The 13,415-nt window shown below is 43.1% G+C and overlaps 1 protein-coding gene across 1 annotated transcript in view; it reads left to right on the forward strand.

The window, feature by feature from the left end:
* The window catches only part of TRIO (trio Rho guanine nucleotide exchange factor), a 431,915-nt gene that overhangs the window by 142,953 nt on the left and 275,547 nt on the right, over positions 1-13,415 (forward strand). Inside the window, 2 exon segments of the mRNA XM_008164380.4 lie at positions 7,495-7,687; positions 8,480-8,992. Coding sequence (XP_008162602.2) covers positions 7,495-7,687; positions 8,480-8,992 — 706 coding nt within the window.

Below are 13,415 nucleotides of genomic sequence, written 5' to 3' on the forward strand. Positions count from 1 at the left end.
TGTTGCAGCATCTTTCCCAGTTATGAAATGAAATGGGTTAAGGAGCAATGCAAGTTCACGCCCCTCACTGTTTTTAAGGTCATGGCTACACTTGCAGATGTAGAGTGCTCTGAGTTAAACCAGCCCTTGGAGACCTCAGTAGGGAAAGCGCTGCAGTGTGTCCACACTGTCAGATTCAAGCGCACTGGCATGGCCACATTAGCAGCTCTTGCAACGGCCACAGAGAGAAGTGTATTGCGGTAGCTATCCCAGCATGCAAGTGGCTGCAACATGCTTTTCAAATGGTGGGGGGGGGAGAGAGTGTGACAGCGAATGTGTTGTGTGTATGTGAGGGGAGAGAGCGTGGTTTTTTTGGGTGCTGAGAGCATGTCAGCATGCTGTCTTGTAAGTTCAGACAGCAGCAGACTCCCCTCTCCCCCTGCCCCTCTCTCTCTCTCTCTCACACACACAGCATTCCACAGTAATGGTTTGCTTTGTCCCGGAGCAGATAAGCATGCCGGCTGTCAGAAACGGAGCTTTGAAAGGGCATATCCGCATTCCTGCAGCGATTCCAAAACAATGACAAAAGTGGCCACTTGACTTAAGGGGATTATGGGATGTTTCCGGAGGCCGATCAGAGCACAGTAATGCAACACCTCATTCACACTGACGCCCAGGCGTTTCAGCCGAGGCGCACCAAGCGTTATGCTTCTCGTGGAGATGGATTACCAGGAGCACTCCAGCTGCAGAGTCCAGGCGCTCTAAGTGCCTTGCCAGTGTGGACGGGTCGTGAGTTAGGGCACCCGGGTCTGCTTTAATGCGCTCTGACTTGCAAGTGTAGTCATGCCCTAAGCTGCTTAGAAAAAGACTTAACAGCAAATTGGGCTACCTGTGGAATGTGGATTGCTGGCAGACTGGCTGCTGCATGTCAGCTGGGTGTAGGCAGTGGTCTAGATCAGTGGTTCCCAAACTTTAACAGCCCGCGAACCCCTTTCACTAAATTGTGACATCTCGTGAACCCCCTCTAAAAATGAATATTTCCAGGGATTTAAGTTTAAATTTCCTCAGTGTGATGGATTCGCTTGCTTTGCTCTGCATAGCTCTTGGAAATCTGGAACCACTGGAGAAAGATAAAGTCTCAGGTCTGGTTCGGCATCAAATCTGTTTCTGTATTTGGTTTTCAGATGTGCATACGAGGAAAATGCTTTCTCGCATAAGTATGTTGTTGAAAATGGTAACAAAACTGCAGCAGCTTTTTCTGCCAGAAAGGGGTACTCGTTTCTTAAACTCCGCCAAAAGTTGATCAATAATAGATTTCTGAAACTCCTTTTCAGTTCGTAATCACAGGAGATCTCAATCAATTTCTCTTTTTCCTTGGTATTTAATATCTGTGTTGAGAAAGTGGTATCATCAAAAGGGTTGCAAATTCAGTCATTATCGCCTGACATAGCTGGAAAGTATTCCCTGAAAGTTGTGCAAAGTCCTTTTAGGTGTGCAGTTATATTGGTTTTAGTGCACTGATCCAACTGAAGTTTATGTTCTGCCAGGAAGTCTTGAAGATTACTGAAACACTCAGTTTGATTGTTTTCCAAACAACTTTCCCAGAACTGCAACTTCTTTATCAGGGATTCAACTCGCTCTTGCACATTGAAAACTGTTATATTGAGGCCTTGAAGAGATAAATTTGTCATTAATTCTTGAGAAAATATCTGCTAAATAAGCTAGGCTCTGGAGACAGACATTATTTTCCATACAGCTGGCAAGGTGGAAAGGGTGGCTGTTTAAAAAAAACAAAAAACAAACAAACAAAAAAAACCCCTAGGATTTCCGTTCTAACCTCAAACAAGCGCACAAGGATTTTACCCCCTGAGAGCCATCTAACTTCAGTATGGGTCAACACACAGTCGTGTATACTACCCATTTCTTCACAAAGTACGTGAAATATTCTGGAATTTGTTGGCCATGATTTTATGAAATTCACCATTTTCACTGCATTGTCCAGCACTTCCTTCAGTCCCTCTGGCATGCGTTTTGTTGCAAGGGCTTGTCTATGGATGCTGCAATGAGTCCAAGAGACTTTTGATGCAACCTTTTTTGTTCGAGCTACAAATCCAGTATACTTCCCCGTCATTGATGTGGCCCCATCGGTGCAAATGCCTAGGCAACGAGACCAATCTATTTCCTTTTCTTGAAAATATGCATTAGTCAGATTGAAGATATCTTCTCCAGTTGTACGTTCTTCCAATGGTCGGCAAAACAACAAGTCTTCTTCAACCAGACCTTCATTCACATAACGTAGAAACAGTAGCAAAATAGCTAGATTAGCTACATCAGTTGATTCATCCAACTGTATAGCATAATATGGACTATTTTTCACTCTGTGTACAATTGTGGTCTCTACATTATTTGACATGTCATTAATTTTTCATGACAACGTATTATTGGACAAAGGTACCATGTCAATCCTTTTTGCAGCCTTTTCTCCGAGCATGCAATGAACTACGTCTTTTATACATGGACCAATCAAGCTCTCTGCTATGGTATGGGCTTCTGATGCTTTTGCTACTCGATAGCTCACGCGGTATGATGCTTCAAGTGCATTTTCATTATCAGTACTTGCTTTGGATATAAAACTGGTAATGTCACTTTTCCTCTCAGCTAATTTTCGCTTGAAAAAATCAACAGGCTTGTCGAGTTGTGCAGGATGCCTAGTTTCTAAATAGTGCCGAAGTAGAGAAGGTTTGAGGCTGCTGTTTGCTAGAACATCACCACAAATCACACAGTGGTTTTGGATGTTATTGATCACCAATGCATGTAAAGCCATATTTTATATAATCATCATTGTATTTTCTTTTCTTTGTGACTTTCCAGGACCATCGTGATCATTAGACTTAGATTTTCCACAGTGTGGACTTGAGGAAACACTAGCTGATTCTTGCGTCTTTACACTTTCCTTTTTCAGCCACTTATCCATTGAACTTGTGTACAAAAGTTCTAATAAAAATAACAGAGAGAGACTGCTAACAACCAACAAACTAGAAACTGAGAAGATTCACTCACTGAAGCAAATCAGCCCTCCAGAGAGAGAGACAATTACTGAGACACCTTAACACTCCTACACTGGCTACAACGTGCTTCCGTCTGGTTTGGCTCGCAAACCGCTTTTCTTCCGCCGAGGAAGGTGCCCTGGGAGGGACAAATTAGCTTGGACCGCCCCCCATGTTCAGCGTGGCCCCCTGCTGACTGCCCTGGATGCAAACTTCCCCTGCCTGACAAGGACAGGGATCCGAGCTGCCACCTGCACTCCGCATGGAGTGCTGGGGTTTGGGGCTGCTGGCGGCCTCGCTGACAGGGGAGGGCTGGGGCTGCCGGCTCAAACTGCCCAGCCCCGCTCTCCACGAGGCTCAGGCTGCTGGCTCCCTGGCTGACAGGAGGACTCGGGCTGCTGGCTCAAACTGCCCACTCTCCACGAGGCTCGGGCTGCTGGCTCCACCGCTGACGGGGAGGGGTTGGGCTGCCGGCTCAAACTGCCCACTCTCCCCAAAGCTTGGGCTGCTGGTTCCCTGGCTGACAGGGGAGGGCTCGGGCTGCTGGATCAAACTGCCCGGCCCCGCTCTCCCTGGGGCTTGGGCTGCTGGCTCCCCCGCTGACAGGGGAGGGGCTCGGGCTGCCCGCTCAAACTGCCCAGCCCCGCTCTCCCTGGGGCTCGGGCTGTCTGCCCTGCAACTGGGTCCCAGCAGAGTCCTCTGGCCGCCATTAATGAAATTTTTCTTGCGAACCCCCTGAAACGTTCTGCAAACCCCACTTTGGGAACCACTGGCCTAGATGGTCTTACAAGGGTGCTTGCATTCTGAAATAATGAGAACATCACTCAAAAGACTTGTCAAAAGTAGGAGAAAAAGTTGATTTAAAAATCACGTTAGTACCTAGTGTTGATAGCATTGAACACCTCGGTCGCCTCCTTGGGTTGACCATGATCTGTTAAAAGAACAGGAGATTAAGGTGCCACAAGTACTCCTGTTCTTTTTGCGGATACAGACTAACACGGCTGCTACTCTGAAACCTGTCATGATCTGTTAACACATGTTAGTGGTATTGAAGTCTACCGTAGTTCCTAACAGGTCTTGAACTAGCACAGTTACAATTAATTGACTAACTAAACTTGTTGATACAAGGCCTAAGAAGAAAGCAATATGTAAAACTATAAAGAATACCTGTTTTGAATAATAATGTAGTCTACCATCGTAACTTGGACATCTTATATGCTCTGAAACCCAACGAAAAACACCTTCAAAAATACACAAATTGGAGCTGGTATTAAAGAAAAGTATCTGCCCCAACCTCTGCTTCAGCTGAGCTATTCTCAGTGTAGGACAGAGTGGGGACAGAGCTGACTACTGTATGCCCTTTATTCTGGGTCCAGCTAAGGCCTGCCAACTCTGGTGTGAGTTAAATTAGCCCGAAGGCTGCTTTCATCACCTCAGCAGTCTGACCTGAAGGAGTGGTTCTAATAGCTGAGACTAGCTGGAAGGCAGCAGTACAAAGCCACAAGACCTTCTCTCTGGCAAGGCCTCCGATGGCAGGGGTTCCAAGAAGGAATTGAGAAATAGTTTCTACATCCAGGGAAGTCTCGTTAAACTAGTGTTACCCCTGATGGCTGAACTGTCTGGCTGTACAGCACTTTTAAACTGCCAAAGTGGTAAAAAGGAGCTGTCTCTTACAGATAGTAAGGGCTGGCTTATACACAAACTGAAAACAGACCCCCCAAAAGTGTGCATTAAAACTGATTTCTTTTGTTTTGGCACAAGCTTGTGTAAACAAGCCACTGTAACTTATGATATGGTAGGGGGCTAAACAATCCTCCAACGCATGCTTTCCTAATGTCACCTGAGTCTTTTGGCAGAATCCCTGTATTATGTGACTCTTACCTATTTCTGACTGGCTGTTCCTTGTCTGTTACACAATATTTTTTGAATTTGAGGTAGTTCACATGCTTTGCTATTGGTGTGTTTTAAGTGGTTTACACAATGGCAGGAGGTTCTGGGAACTGAATAGGTGTGCCAAAGCTGCTAGCTTTAATGGACAAGAGATTTCACCCTCTGTCTGAATTATCTCAAGGGAATAGAAAGGTGTTGGAGGCTTGTATTCATGAATGTGTTCAGGGCTGGAAACGGCTGCCGGTGCTACACCTGAGTTGGGCTCCAAGTGAGCAGAAGCGATCTGTTATCTTTGCCCCACCACCTGTCCCTTCCCAAAACAAGTCGTGAGGAAAGCCATAGACTCTCCGCAGGATTTGATAGGGAAGGGGCAAAGTGGTACTGGCTAGAGTTCCGAGGGAGTAAGCTGAAGCAGAAGGTAGCTATTGCAGTCCCTAAGTAGAAGGACCATTAAGGTGCGAAACGGAAGATTTTGTTGGAGAGGAAGGTCCGTTTTAGAGCCTTGGATCCATTGTCAGTTAATGTCAGGGGGGCTCCCCTAGCCCTCGTAGCTGGGAGCAATGCCTTTCCTATTCAGGGTGGAGGAGAAGGAGGAACAAGTGCAAAATAGAGAAGCAGTGACCTCCCCTGTTCCCTCTGTGTACTTACAGCAGCAAGTGAAAGGCCTCTGTGCTAGGATATATCTATTAAAATGGGTAACAATAGCAGTGCTTCAGGTATAAGCAGATCTCTGGCTAAGCCTGGGCGGTATTGTCTTCTCTTAGCTATCACCCCAGTTAAAGTCCAACTGCAGCACGGTTTTATCTTTTTCTGAGTAGACCACTGCCAGGGAACAACTTTTGGGTTAAGGCTTAGTTTTCAAAAATGAATCAGGAGCACAAGTTCCGTTGAAATCATTGGGAGTTGTACTCTCAATTAACTAGATGCTTTTGAAAATCTTGTCATAAATTCACTCTTTGAGAGTTCCACTACAGCAATTTTTATGTTGCTTTTGTTCAGGGCTAATAAATATGGATACATTTGTGTCTAATTTTTTCTCTCTGAGCAGATTGGTTTCACACCAGCATTCAGTTTGATTGTTCTTTAGAAAACTTAAGTTGAGAGAAAATATGATGTGAAATTAATAAACCTAAAGGTGATCTGAGCCGTAGCCTTATTTTAATGCTTTTACATTTTAAAAATGTAAAAGGTAAGGATTAAATCAAGCTGCTGCTTTGCTGTACGAAAATTGATGAGCAAATTCTCTAGAATGTAGTTAGTTGAGTCACAAACAAACATATTTTAAAATACTTGACCTTTTTTGACCCAACTCTGAATAAATTATTTTTTAGGGCTCGATGTTTCAAATCTTGCTCATTCAAGTGGTCCAAATTCACTCACGTAGTCTCATTGATTTGGTGATGTGCTTTCAAAGTTTGCTGCAGTTTCTTTGCAGACTAAAAATAAGAGCACGTAACTATTGCACATAGAGCTAGGTGAATAATGGATTTTCCTGGTTCGCTGGCAGTTCTAAAACAATAACAATAATAATAATAAATAATAACAAATTTGACCCAAACTGAATCCAAAAATTGCAGAAAATGTCAGTGAATCAAAAAATTAGAGTACGGGGAAGCATTTAAATGAAAATTGGATTTTTATTCTGACATCTGTAAAGGGCTAGAGTCACAAATTTCCAGTAACATAGTCCCATAGAGCGCCCATTTGATGCTGCTGGCGGAAGAAACTCTGTAGTGCCAGAACCCCTCACCCCAAGATTGTCATTAATGACAACACGGTGCTTGTAGTGGAAATCAGCATTTTCCAGTGCCATAGAGTGTAGGGCTGCTTTCTGCTCAGCCAGTAAAACTGAGCTCACATTTTACCAATGGATAAACTTCACTTTTTTCCTCAGCAGCCTGGAAAACTTTTTCATCAGCTATTTTTAGATTATACTTAATTTTTAGGTTGGTCAGTCTGGATTATTTGACCTTGGGACCACAGCACTGCTAATGTTTAACACTGGACACATCTTTCATAGATACCTATTTAACTGTCTTCATGCATTTTTGTTTGAGACTCATCCAGTTAATTTGCATAGCAAAGTTGGTACTAGAGTACCCCCACTCTCCAGACACGAAGAGGTATGTCATTGATGTGCAGAAGGGATAAAAAAATCAGGTATTAATTAATGCATTTTGCTGCTAAAATGGACTCTCTCTCCTTCCATGGGGTACAGCATAAGAGAATAAAATATAGGTATACAAAATGAATGATACTAGTACAGCATTGAAAAACAGCTTGTGAATATGGTTGCTGCTCTGCCGATTCACAACAAGGCTGAAAAATGATAACTACATAGAGAGCTTGGAAATGAAATACTAATCTTGCCTAAGAGCAAGTTTTGTGCTTCCTTTACCAGGGTGTAGTTCTAGACCTGGTTAGTACATCTGATTGTAAGCATTTAGGCCAAATCCTGCTCCTGTTACACAGGTAACTGAATTACCAAGAATTGTGATGGAACAAGAGATGCCTAATTTGGCCTTTAACTTGTAATAGTGCATATTAACATTTTCTTTTCTTTTCTTTCTCCCCCCAGTGAAGAAGTTTGTAAACGAGGATTCACAGTGATTGTAGACATGCGTGGATCTAAATGGGACTCTATTAAGCCTCTGCTGAAGATTTTACAGGAATCCTTTCCCTGTTGTATTCATGTTGCACTGATAATCAAGCCGGACAACTTCTGGCAAAAACAGAGGACTAACTTCGGCAGCTCTAAGTTTGAATTTGAGGTAATAGCAAGATAGAAAAATGTAGGCTTACTGCTTAGTTCATGGGGAGTTTTGGTCCAACTAGCTCTGTTTTTTATTAAAAATAGTTGAGCTGAACCTTGGCGTTTGGATGGGTGGAGAGCTAAATCAAGCTGCAGGACTGCAAAAAGTGTGGGTCTATTTTTAGTCTCATGTTAAAGGAATCTCTGTTAAATTCATGAAAAAGATCTTGGCCTCTTCCTATGAAGGGAAGAGATTTTTCCACTTAGCCAAGGTAGTGGTAACTGTTAATACCAATATGACATGCAAAGGAAAGCTGCCACCCAGCCTGTGGTCTTGTCCTCCCACTCTGCAATGGGTACTTCAAAACTTTAACCAAAACAGTTGCCAAAAGGAGTGTAGCTGTTTCTCACGAAGCATGATGAGATGATAAATGTAAACATGAGACATTTTTAAATGGTACTACTTTAAAAAAAAAGTTAGCTATAAAAACCCATTGTGAACAAGAGACTGGGTTTCTGCAGGATTTAGTATCTTGCCTCCCAGGGGGTAGGATTTCCAAAGCTGACCTAAGTGCTCCCCTTGAAATGGAAATATATGGAAAGCAAGAGGCTCCACTGCCTAGATTTGTGGTTTCTAAGGCCACATATGCTTTGTAAATAAAGCAGTGTGTGTTGCCGTGTTGTTTTTAATGTTGATTATTGTTCAAAATACAAGCACAGAAAATATTAACTAGATGCTTTGAACTGTATTTTCACTGTATTTTCCAAATGCATCAGATTTGTGATTGCAATATTCTTCATTGTGTTTTAGACTAACATGGTATCTCTGGAAGGCCTTACCAAAGTAGTTGACCCCTCTCAACTAACTCCAGAATTTGATGGCTGTTTGGAGTATAACCATGAGGAATGGATTGAAATCAGAGTTGCCTTTGAGGACTACATAAGCAGTGCAACCCACATGCTGTCCAGACTGGAGGAACTGCAGGATATATTGGCTAAAAAGGAATTGCCTCAGGACTTGGAGGGTGCTCGAAATATGATTGAGGAGCATTCACAATTGAAGAAGAAAGTCATTAAGGCCCCTATTGAGGACCTTGACTTGGAAGGACAAAAGCTGCTCCAGCGGATACAGAGCAGTGAAAGTTTCCCCAAAAAGAACTCTGGGTCAGGGAACGCAGACTTGCAGAACCTTTTACCCAAAGTATCCACCATGTTGGACCGGCTGCACTCAACTCGGCAGCATCTGCATCAGATGTGGCATGTGCGGAAGTTGAAACTGGACCAATGTTTTCAGCTCAGGCTGTTTGAGCAAGATGCTGAAAAGGTAAAAGGGGGCTGTGGGGTGGAGGGGAAACAAACATGCACCATCACCTCCAAGGTACTAAGGCTGGTCTTGTCTGATTTAAAAAAAAAAAAAAAGAAAAAAATGACAGTGAAAGCTGCAAAACATTCTCTAAGAACTACTAAGTACAACTTTCCATTGAGGTAGCGGGGACTGTTTTATTCAAAGCGGCTTTTAGTATTTTCTGAACTCGGTTTCTAATATGGATAATTGGTGTTTCAGTGAACTTGATTAACTGACAGGGATTTGGGTTGTGAGTGACACACAGACACTTCAGTTGCAGTAAGTTTATTTTAGAATGGTATTTTGGCTGACACAAAATACTGTTAAAGAGCAATGTCCCTCTGCTGCAGCAGGGTGAATGCAGTGATGCATCATCCCAGTCTCTAGTTGAGTGACACTTGCTCAGTCTGTAAGTGGTCAGAATGAGTTAAACTCTCATGAACTACAGTAGGGGGAAAAAGATGCTTTCATTGACATGTTTAAGAGTCCTGTGTTAATTACTGGGCAAGACGGATGTGCTGTCTAATTTCCTGAGATTCATTTTTAGTGGTTGATAATATCTCTTTTGAAAAGAGGGCACACCCTAGTTGTGGGGAAGCCTAATGAATGGCCATAGATAGAAAAGTCACTTCACATTTGTGTTCAGAGTATTACCAGGGTTTGTTTGGTAAGGGGTAAAGAGTTACATGTGCATTAGAGTAAAAGCAGTTCTGCATTAGAAGATGTGACATAGCTAGAAACTGATGACAACTGTATATTTGATCACAAAGCTTTCTAGAAAGATAGTAGCTTCTTCCTAAGAGAGGCTGAAATTAGACTGCCAAAACACTTGAAGAGTGGGTTTTGGCCCATTTTCTAAAATGCTCAGATTATAATTTCACCTGGAGATGCTGCTATTTATGATTTGTGACCAAAGGAAAATTATCAAAAAAGTAAATAGAAGCTGTTTCTGCCGTGCAGGAATTAAAAATAAAAATAAATGATGCACATAGTGGTTGGAAAACTCTTAACTTCGAGTTACATTAGCTCAAAAACACACGCACAGAAAAAATCTGACCAAGTTTTAATGCTCTCTGTCATCCAGCATTCATGATGTCCCATATCTCCTCAGAAATGTGTTAATTCAGTTACTCTGGCAGGGATTGAAAGCCTACAAAGCTGCAAATTTCTTGCTATGATAATTTTGTACAGAAAGCATATGAAGCAAGAGTTAATGTTTAAGGCACCTAAATATGGCACTTGACAACTATTTTCCTTATTGTCTTACCTGAAAAACTCCTGATTCATATTGTTACTCCTGCTTAAAAGTTTTGGTTGTAGGGTTTATGCCAGTCACTCAGAGTTTTGTCTTTTCAGTCTCTCAGAAAAAAAATCTCTTCCCTTTTTTCTATCTCCCAGTGACTGGAATAGGTAGGTTATGAGTCGATAAAGCTGAGATTGTTCACCTCTGGGATTTGCTTATATGGGTAGCCGTGCTCTGTGATGGTTAATGTTTCTTTGTTCTTGTCTAAACTAGGAAAAAAGGTGTGGGTATTAATTAGCTAACACGTGCTAAGCAGCTCAGCAAGTTTTAAAGGCATCGTGCTAAATTTATAAAACTTGTCTGTGCTAGCTAGTATGTTCTAATACACACACCTTTTTATTCTAGTCCAGATAAGACCTTAAGACAATGGTTCTCAACCTATTTACCATTGTGGGCCACATATGCAGCTCTCTGTGTTATGTGGGCCTCATCCACACAATATATATACTACCTGTATGACCCTGAGCATGTCACATGGGCCACAGCTGTGTGCTGATTGGGCCGTGGGTTGAGAACTACTGCCTTAAAAGTATGTATTCACAGCACATGAAGCTTAGACTCTGAATCATGTTTAAGCCCAAACCCCTTTCAGTCCACACAGAAATTAGTCTGACTAGGCCAGGAACCCTTCTGGACTTGGGCCAGTGTCTGAAGACCAAGTACTGCAGATTCAAGGATGTCAACGGAACCTTTTGGGAACTCCCTGTCGTCCTGCCTCTTTTATGAGAAATTCATCCGGGTACTGGGAACTGTAGTGTGCACTGAGCACACAACGGTGCATGACTGTGCTGAGTGGGGATGGTGCCCCTATAACCCCCCCAATCAGAGGCACCGCTGGACGAGAGCTGGATGAATGGCAAGAAGTGACCCTGGTGCTGAGGCCGGTAACTGAAGAGGCTATGCTACTGGAATAGATGCAGCATATCCTGGTTCCTTACTCAGAGGAGCTGTTTAGGGACAGCCCTTGGGAGCAGCGTGCTCTAGAATTGGCATCAGAGCAAACGCCGAAGCCGGACCCTGGTAAATTTCTGCCGCCATGTCCATTAACATACGGAAGGGAGGAATGTCTATTACGTTATGAATACCAGCCAGGGTTTGGACATGCTTCTGTTCATGGCAGAGCCCACGCCATTCCCTTAGCGCCCCCCGCTTTCCTCCCACCACCATTTGGGATTCAAAATGGATACTGTAAAATGAGGAAGAAAGTTAAGTGGTTATCATAAAATTCTTACTAGTTAATGGCTGTCATAAGGATGGATTGGGGCCCCACAATTAACCTTACCTACTCTTCCCCTCTAATACAGTGAACCTTACAAATTAGCCATGCCCATACTGTTCTGTAAACTGAGTCCTCCAAAAAGCTGGCTATTATGAGTCCAAACAAAACGACAACGTCTAATTTGGTCCATGGCTTTCAGTGCTGCTCTGGAGGAGATCTTCAATGGCCAATGTTTTTTGTGTGAATAAAATACAGTCCATTGCTGAAAAGTAACATCTTTTGACCTTGAATTAAAGTAGCCCCTTTGATAAAGTGGAAAATATAATTTTTAATGACTGGACAATAATGTGCTCTCCCACCCCCCTTTGAGACTCTTTCACCTCTGCAGGGCAAATACATGGCACTAGGAGCCTGGGGGAGTGGGCGGGCAAGCAGAAAATCTGAGATGAGCTGGTGGGAGAGATTCTAGATAGAATGAATCAGCAGATAGAGTTCCAGAAGTGCCCAATGAAATATCAGAAGGATAAGGATGAGAGAAGAGTGGAAAGAGAGAGACGCTGCACAGATTGGCAGAGAGATTCATGGAGCATGCCTGCAGGTTGAAGGAGGAAGACTGAGTGCAGCAGAAGGAGCAGTTCAAGCTATTACTTTTACTCATGGCTACCACACTGCAGGTTCTACTGCCACTGCCAGCTTTAGCCCCATGCCCTGAATTCCGTCCACATTATTGTGTCCTGCAGACTGTATAGCAGTTCAGCAGTTGGCTGGATCATGTCACAGTCAATGAACAGTAGCACATGGAATGGGCAGATGTACTCTCTGGATTCATCCATTCAAGTCCAGTTGCAGCCCACAGGTATAAAATGCACCGGAAAGTCAAGCAGGGGACACCCAGGAATAGTTGGCCATGTCATTTGGTAACATGCACCTTTCACTGTTCTGGCACAGAACTTGGTTATTGTGTTGTATGGTCTTCTTTTCTGGTTCTTATATTGGTATTTTAATACATGTATTAAATAAAGTCTTGCTACTGTAGCCTTGTGTGGAATTCAAGTTTTATTATATGTAATCTTAAGTGGCAAACGTTAATAAAGGTCATCACTTGCCCATTCTCAGTAAATTTAATAAAATTTACAAAATTCAGAGTAATCCATAAATTGAACTGAAGTACCTGGCCAATATTCATAAAATGTATAACATCTCCATACATTTCATGAAAGTGTTTCCAGAATTCATATTACCAACACACTTAAAAAAGAAAGAAAAAAAAAAAATCCCACAGCTGCCTTTCACCCATATAGAGCATGACTTAAAATAACACTTCATTCCCCCTTATGCATGGCCTCATGCAAACCTGGTATGTGGGCACATAAAACATCCCTAATTTCTGTGGGACATCTGGATCCAGCACCATTTATGACAGATGCACTGTCTGGCTGTGTATGCCAGTTCAGAAATCCAGGAGTGTCCTGAGTCTACTAGAAGAGGTTTCCCCTTGTCCTCCCAGACATTGTGCAGTAACATTTGTAGTGCTTACAACCTTTCCGAACTTCACAGTCCTGATCATCTCTCAAACCTCTGCCACAACAACTCGCACAGTGATTTGCAAACTCTAAACTGGTTAGCCATAGACCTGTAGCAGGCTGGGGAACTAGCTGCCAGATGGCTATGGTGACCTGCTTCTGGACTGGCCTGGCTGCCCTCATGTGGGTGTACTGGCACTGGAGGATGGGGCAAGCTGATTGCATATCTCCAGGAACATCTGTTTCTTCTTGCGAAAGGACTGCGCTTGACTAGTCACCCCAAGTCTGTATGACGATGTGATCCCACCAATCTGTGCTGTGGCCCTGCTCCAGAAGTGCTGGTCAACATAGAGGGAA

This window comes from Chrysemys picta, chromosome 2 (assembly GCF_011386835.1).
Source record: "Chrysemys picta bellii isolate R12L10 chromosome 2, ASM1138683v2, whole genome shotgun sequence".
NCBI lineage: Eukaryota > Metazoa > Chordata > Testudines > Emydidae > Chrysemys > Chrysemys picta.